Consider the following 8,500-nt stretch of genomic DNA (forward strand, 5'->3'; position numbering starts at 1 on the left):
GTGCCTGTTAGTTAATGTGAATTTGTTTTGGCATGCCCGTATTGCAGAATACCCGCTTGTCTAGTGTACTAGCCACTTTTGTAGCTATGGCTTCTGGAAAAGCCAAAGTGTTTTGTCATTTGGTGAATAACGGTGTGAGGTGGCAATGTGTATAAGTACTACTCACCTGTTCCTTTTCGTCATCATCAGCATTGGTTCCAGCAAGTTTACAGCTACCTTTTGCTAATGGTGTCCTACATACACTTACTGTTTCTTCTAGGCCTTTTTTTGTCTTTCCCTGCTTCACTGCCTGGCACACCTCACAGATTTTGTTTCGTTTTCTTACGATGACTGTCATTCTTGGCCAATACAAGTCTCACAAAGTCAGCTTATTGTCATTGGTATTCTGGAGTGAGCAAAAGCATGCGTTTGCTATAGGATTGTTTCCTTGATTGCCGGTGGGTAAACTGCCCATCCCTGAAGCTGGCCGTAAGGATATGTTTAGGCCCTCAATACTCTGTTTGGTTGTGGTCAGTGGACTTGCCATATCATGTGCTAGAGCTCCTGGTTTGTTTATCTCCATCTGACCTTTGATCAGTTACTCTGTGAAAGCGATGTCTTGATATATCGTTTCGCAACCTGCATTTTGGTCACCTTCTTTTCAGCGTCTCCTGGAGTCTTTGCAAACGGTGTGTCCCAGAGTCTCCTGTTGCCTCAGTCAGTATTGGGTCAACTCCAAGCTGTCGAAACAACAGGAATCTAGCCCATGCTACTGACCCATTTGCAAGTTATCCTGACCACTCTTGACATAGCTGCTGGGCTTTCTTCAAGTCTACCCGACAGTGCCTGACTTTTCATGACAAGTTTATTTCTATTAGTTTTACTATTTTCAACTTAATGTGTTTGCACTCCTTGCAGTTTTTACAGGTTTGCCTGATTAATCTACCAGCATTTGTAACCTAGTTTGGATTAGTGTTCAAGGGTGTATTGTCACTCGGCTAAAAATTTTGGCTACCATGGCTTACTGGTTTAACAGTTCTTTTTGCACAGCTATTAGAGAGGGGCTTTGTCAGAGGGGGTTAAGAATTGCCATCTGTAAAAGTAAGGTTCAGATTGCTTCAGCTTCAATTTTCTATGGGTGACACGGTGGGTTTTTTCCATTGCCAAAGCCTTAATGAAGAATGTGATTACCTTCTTAGCACTATCCTGCTCTTGAGATATCACTGCGCCTAATCAATATTTGCTTGCATTTATGTCCGGCACATATGGCCGACTCAGATTGACACCATGACAGGTGTCAAAGAAAAGTGCCTCTTTAGCTTTTGAAAGGCTCTATGTTCTTCATTCCCCACACTCTCTTTTATCATTTTTTGTCAACTGATTCAAAGACTATGTTGTTGTAGCAAAGCTTAGAACGTACTGCAAAAAGTATCCCACTATACCCAAAAAGCCTAGCAGCCTAATGAGCCCTTTCAATGTCAACCATTTTAAACTACCCTTTTTTGTCAAGGTCAGTGGGCACCCATACAATACTAAGAACATGACCAAAATACCGACATGTTATTTTAATATGTTGCATGTGGTTAGTTTCAATTTAAGTCTGGCTAATTTCAGTCCATGAAACACCCTTCTTAGTCCATGTAGGTTTATATCATAATTATGACCATGACGTTTATGTCATCTAGGTAGAGCAGCGGTGATTTCCGATGCAAGCTGTGAAACATGCGCTCCATCAATTTTTCAAAGGTGGCCGGTGCGACAGTGAGTCTGCATGGCAAAACCTTCCACTTCCAAAGATTGAAGCTAATAGCAAATGCTGATTTTTTTCTTGCGCAGCATCCAGGGGTACCTGTCAGTAGCCACTGATCGGGTCAAACGGGCAGGAGATTCTGCCACCAAGAGAGCATAAAATCTTTTGCCAGTTGAAGAAAAGGATACAGAATTTTTGTCCGACAAGTTTACCTTATTTTTGGGCCTTCGGCACCCTACTTTTTAAAAACACCACCTGGGAGCACCAAGTACCTCCACAGTGTTTGACGGCTCTTTATCTGCATGGGTCCTGAACTCGCAACTCTGTCTCAGTTTCTGACTTCGATCTGATTCCGTGTGAAGGCTTGTGTATGGACCGAGTATCTTGCTTCAGTGGTATACAGTGCTCTACTTTGAGGTTTGTCCCATATCTATGTCTTAGTGGTGAGCATGCTTTGGTAGCGCATCGACAGCTTAGCCAGCCACTTGGCTTGTCTGAAATCTGCACAGTCTTTCTTGACTGCCATGAACAGGTCCTTCAGGTAAGCTGGGATCTTTGTCATTAGTAACTTAAAAACCTGTTTTACGAGACTAGAGCCAGAAATGGCTGGTTCGTTATTCACCTAGCCCGTTTTTACTCTAATGTTAGAGCTCATCGTGACCTCTGTCAGAAATTTAGGGGTTGAATCGCGGGGCCACTTCTTGTTGGTAGTCAGCGGAGACTATACGGACAATCTTCTATCAGCCAATATAAGCAGTAATTTTTGGTAGGGACCTAAAATGGAACAGCCATTGCTGACCACACCGGCACCATCATGTATGTCACCACCCGCACTCTGCTAAGCAACAGCCACCCGTTTCTATCAGTACAAGTCAGGGGTCAACCATTGAAAGAAACTACCGGCTGCAAAAAATCAATAGAACAATGGTGTGCCACCAAGAAAGGCATTCTTAAGATGGCGTTTTCACTGATGTAACTTATTGCATTAACCATTTCAGCCTCTACATCCCCAAGATGTTTGGGTAGACAAACAACTTCACAAAATGATCGGTGGGTTCAATTGGCTATGATTGTCAATGTCCATTGTGACTGTCACTCTATTGAGCGAGTCTCGCGCTGTTTGAGAAAATTTGTCGGACACTTGCTTTTTGATCAACTGTGTCGTACACCTGGTGTCAACCCAGAACTGGATGAACCACCCTTCTAGCTTTCTGAAGAAAAAGTAACTTGCAGAGTATAGTCATTTTAGAGCCTGTGCCCTGATCATTTTGGTGCCATCCTTGTTTCGAGAAGCAAGATCTTTGGGTAAGAAACTCCTAAAACTGCTAGAACAGTGTTCTGGTATATTTGTGAAGTTTGAAAAGAGGCAAAAGTCGAGTCAGCTTCGGCGTTTTTAGGCATTTTTTACTGTGCCTGGGCTATTTTTTGTACTTGTTTCTGAGCGCATTGTTGGCAGCATGGCCTGGTGCAACTGGCTCCACAGACGCATGCTTCCATGGCCTTGCCATCCTCAAGTTATTCAGGCATCAGTTTTTATGATCTTCTAGTAATTTCGGAGAGCTATAGCTACAGGTGATTTCATCCCCGTATTTTCTGGTGTGGCCTGAGCAGATATTTCTCATTTTGTCTCTCTATTACTTGTCGAGTCCTTTTAGACTACAGTTTTTCTTGGCAGGGTGTCACCAACAGTGCACTAGTAGTTGGAACTACTGTTGCAGCTCTCTGCTGTTTCTCTGATTCTGTGGCCTTTGGTTGGGGCAGTTTTTGCAGAAGCATCTCTGGACTTAACACTCTCAGCATCACAGGGGATTCTTTTTGTGGCCATTTTAGTTCTGTGTTTTCTTTGCTGTACTGATCAAACCTGTTTCGTCTGGCTGATAGTCTGGAGCTTCACTACTGCAGCTCTCTCCACCTGTTGTTATTCTATTGGTCCAAAGGGCCAATGACTGACATTCCTCAGGTTTGACTTTGAGGAACTTTGTGTCAACTTCATTAATTCATGTGTATCTTAGCACTGCCAATAAGTATCAATGAAGGCTAGAGTCACTGAAAATGCAGCAAAAAGGTTTTTTAGCCATGTTTGCTCAGTAGGTGGGCAAGCGTGTTCTTTAAAGGTCTGGGCTGTGGCTTTCTTCAAAGTGCTCATTTTGCACTAAGTCTGCATGAAGAAAGACCAAAATCATGCTCAAAAAGCGTAAAAGATGACGACTGTCTTTCACTTAGTTGACATGACCATAGTTTTCTACCTCTTTTTGCAGAGTGTTTTGAAGGTAAGGCAGACTGGCAGCTTTTGTTCATTAACTTTTTTCTGTCACTTCCTGGAGTTGGCTGATGAAGTACTCCATCTTTCCTGAGCCGGAATACTGATGTTATTTTGACTAATGAAATAGGGCCAGGGCAAAGACAGTATCTTCATTGTTTCCAGCACCTCAGACAAGCGCTCAGGACTTATTTCCATGCTGTGAGCGCGTCTGATGGCCATTTTGCTGCCAAACCAATCAGAGTATATATCAGATCCTCTAAGGCAGGCTGCTATTTTTGCTCTTCTTGAACTACATTGTGATCATGGAAAGCTGGGGCTGACTTTCGGGCTGCTACAGCTCTTTGTGATCAAGAGGTGGTATTGCCTTGATGCACTGGTTTTCTTTAAGGCTCTTTTAACACTACCACTAGGGTAGCCTGGATTAGAGCATCTGAAGGTCCCGAGCTTTTTTTAGCGTCGGAATTTGTGATCACATTGCTGTCATCAGTGTAAAGAAACTGATCAGTTCCTTTACTTGCTTCACAAGGAAACTAACCACATGAGTGCAAAGCAGTGGATGTATATAATTCTTCGCGACTTTATATTTTTTAGCAGAAATATAACGATACAGCAAAAAATTCAATAGCACTCTATTCCGAGCACTTCTACAGCGTCTTTTATAGCTCTTGCCATTGGTTTGGCTCTGCTACCCAGTAACATGGTCAACATGGCAGCTGGCCATTGGCTGACCAAAAATATTACAGAAGGGGGGTCTCATCTGCCCAGTCGAGGCTCAGCCAAGTTGTAGCGTTGGTCACCTCTGAGTCCTCATTCATCTCTAAGCCGGCTTTGGTTGTGGACAATCGGTAACCGCGATAAGTACTTGAAGCTTTAAGAACTAGCATATCATACTAAAGTGTGAGCTACTTATGCAAGCAGAAAATTAAAGTTTAGTGTTACCTGAGTTCATGTGATATGGTGATTACAATAAAGTATATTTTCTATAAAAGTATAGTATACAAACAGAGGTATGAAGTGGCTTAAGCTACATGCATGTAACTTTTATTGCTTTTCATTTAATAATTAATTAAACTCTAATATCTAAGTAAAACTTTGAAAAGTGTGCAAAAAAGATGTTACTTTTGTCTAAATGATTAGTTGTACTTACGGTTTTGCAGTTTCAGGAGTGACAGTCACTAAGTTATGTTTTGTGGAGGTCTTTACTGGAGGTGTGGGAGAAGACTGAAGAGATGCTGATGCACTGTTTAATTGTATTCGTTTTGTTGTTATTGTTGGAGATGGAGTTGTTCTGTTATTGTTAGTAGCAGCAAAAGGGCTAGAGGAGGGTTGAGTAACAGATTGATCTTTGATAGTTGATGGATCTGGCAATGCACCGCTTGAATTAGATAGGATGTTGCTTGTGGTAGTAGCTTGAATTGTATTTGTAGCAATTTGAGTAGACCGGCTATTTGCTTTGGCTATATCTGGAGTCACATTACTTGAAGTAAATGGGATGGCATTGGTGTTTGTACCTTGAACATTAGTCATAGCACTTGGAGTAGACAGAATATTACCTTTGGCAGTTGTTGGATCTAGAGACACGTTGCTTAAATTAGATTGAATGGCGTTAGTGGTGTTAACTCGAACCGCAGTCATGGTACTTTGAGTAGACAGAATATTAGAATTAGTAGTTGCTGAACCTAGGATCATTGCGCTTGAAGCAATTTGAATGGCACCTGTAGTATTACCTTGAGCTGTCGTGTTTGCATTTAAAGTTGACAACGTATTAGCTTTGGTAGTTGCTGGACCTTGAGTCAATGTGCTTGAAGCAGATTGGAGAGCACCTGTGGTAGTACCTTGAATTGTTGTCAATGTGCTTGGACGACTGGAGACCATTTCAACTATAAAAGTTTTCAAACCATATACCATTATCAGACTTTAGTATGACATCAAAACATGACTTAATTCAATTTTATTTTCTGCATTTTATTTTCTGTTAAACTGTGACACCTAAAGCTTTTACTTGCTGTTGCAAATGAAAGACTTGAAGAAATATTTTGTATGAGAGAAATGGCATCAAAAGCATTAATCAGCTGTTTAAGTAATGAGAGGTTTATGATTCAAAGATGTACTGCTGCTTCGGTAAAATAACCGCAGTACCGCCATAAAAAAAGTAAAACCTGTGCTTGCCACTTGTATCAGAACTTCTTTTACATATGCCAACTTGATGCATGCAGTCAAGTTAAGTTTTACCAACAGCAGCATAAAGGTCCCAAACTTGTTTGTCAATAGCTTGTAAGTAACTAGCAAAAATCTCTGTAAGTCTTAAAAATATATTACAGTTATTGGAATAGATTTCTTTAAATTTACTCAAAAAATGATGCTCAAAGATTACTTTTGTGATTAATTTGTAATTAGCTTAAATAAAATAATTCCCGCAATCATAATTTTAAAAAAACACACCCTAAAATGTGCAGCAACACGTGACAATACAGAACAACCTACGTATTATCTACATGTCATTAGTCTCAGCTTACATAGATATTGCGAGGTATACCAAAAAGAGCATTTTTATGCCTGCAAAAATCAAAGAGTTATTGTGTTCTATTCGATATTGCTATTAACAAATCTACTTTTACTATTGAATTGCCCACTAAACATATTAAATTTTTATATTGCACAGTGTTTTCCTTTTAAGCTAGGTATAAAATAAAAAAGAATTATTTTAGGTGAGAGCAAGAAAAATATGCTCCAGTTATTGTACACTGCAATATTTCCAGGCTGGCCGCTGTCTTGTGAAGTCGTTGAACAACTATGTGTTTGTTTGTATTCTCACAATTCGATTGATTAACTTTTTTATTAAAATAACAGTTTTAAGTTGTTTGCTATTTGTACTCACCACTTAAACCAGAAATTGAGTTATCTCTTCCAATCAGTATCAGTGAAGCGTTGTATCTCATGAGAACTGTCGGTATAGATATGTTACAATTACTGATATGTTGACCTCCACCTGAGCTTGAGCATATTGAACTGACCTGACCATTAAGATCAATCACCCTCAGTACACCACTTGCAATATCTACGACTAGAAGTGTGTCATTGTTCAGCATTAATATATCAGTCAATACACGAAACTTAGCACTTTGTAAAGGCCCATCCACATAGCCAGATGAAGAACCAGCTATAACGGTAGCCAGGTGTAAAGCAGCTGGGTCCATCTGTAAAACTTCTGTTGCGGTAATCGAAAGTAAAACACTATTTTGAAAATCAGCCAACATTGAAATTACACGTAACTGCAAATCAATGTGTTGAACATCTCCGTTGCTTGTGTTTAGGTTCATAATAGCGATGTAAGTGGCGCGGAACTCGCTAATATAAAATACTACTCCGTCAAACGTTGTTATCGAAGATGGTTCACGAAAAGAACAGGTAGAAAGACTGCCATTAGCAATCCTAAATCTTCCTGGAGTTCCAGCAAATAGAGAGGACTCTTGGGATGTTCTGTCAACTTTTCTTAACACATGATTGTCGGTGTCCGTAAGTAACAGAGAAGAATTTGTGAGGTGATAGACGCCATGTATCGCCTTGAATCTTGTTTGGCTTGAATTTCCTTCCCTGTAGCCTGATATGTTGAGTCCAATTATCAATGTTACGTTTTTCTGATCCAGATCCATTGTAAACAGTTGATTACCAGTAGAGAAGAGAATGTTACCAGAAACATACTGGTCATGAGTAAGGAAGGTAATTGTACCAGAGCCGTTTAAAATTCGAAACAGGTTCTTGAAAGCAAATCTGTAAAAAAAAAATTGTTGGAGCTTATTATTTGATTAAAATGAGTAAAAGAGCATAAATAATACATTTCATTGTAAACATCTTCATATCAGCCGCTGCAATCGAAAGCCAAAGTTTAGTGCATCGTCTACTTTGTGTTTCTCAAATATCTTGAGCACATTTTATTTTTTTCAGTGGGCTTGAGTCAACGAGTAAACTCACTTTTCCCTCTAATAAAAAGGTTTTTACTCTTGAGCTCAAAGAACTTATATTTTAGAAAAAAAACTTTAATTATCTCTCCCCTTTTTCCCTACGTCCACGCTTCGGGGCCCTTTTTTACCATATCTCTCGCCTTTTCCCTACTCCCTTTCTGTTCTTCATCCACCTTCTTTTTCTACCTCCTCTCCCTTTTTCTATCTGCTCTCCTCCCCTCCTTTGAATTCCTCACTTACTATCTCTCCATTTCCCCTATCTTCTCTCCCCCTCATCTCATGCATTTCTCCACCTCCTCTCACACTGTTTCAAACTAATAAAGAAAACATTGACAGCACTTAATATGAATTTTGCAGAAAATACTTAGAGCAAATGCAGAATTTCTTCAAAAACTAAAAATATACCTTACTCATTTAAGCAATTACTTAGAATTGGCTCAAACCTTCAAAAGGAAAAAAAGACCAACTAATAAAACTATGAAAATAAATTTTGATGTTTCAACACCCTTCGACATGCTAAATTGTAGTGGCAGAGAAGATAACAGT

The 8,500-nt window shown here is 39.9% G+C and overlaps 1 protein-coding gene across 1 annotated transcript; it reads right to left on the minus strand.

Moving 5' to 3' along the window:
• Positions 1-5,135: 5,135 nt before the first annotated feature.
• Positions 5,136-5,867, minus strand: LOC137406756 (uncharacterized). The gene has a single exon (XM_068093366.1). The coding sequence runs from the start codon at positions 5,865-5,867 to the stop codon at positions 5,136-5,138; it is 732 nt and encodes a 243-aa protein (XP_067949467.1).
• Between the last annotated feature and the right edge of the window lie 2,633 nt (positions 5,868-8,500).

This window comes from Watersipora subatra, chromosome 10 (genome assembly GCF_963576615.1).
Source record: "Watersipora subatra chromosome 10, tzWatSuba1.1, whole genome shotgun sequence".
Classification (NCBI taxonomy): domain Eukaryota; kingdom Metazoa; phylum Bryozoa; class Gymnolaemata; order Cheilostomatida; family Watersiporidae; genus Watersipora; species Watersipora subatra.

Bases quoted from the DNA above. Each gene is read 5' to 3' on its own strand.
- LOC137406756 (XM_068093366.1), bottom strand. From the start codon at position 5,867: ATGGTCTCCAGTCGTCCAAGCACATTGACAACAATTCAAGGTACTACC.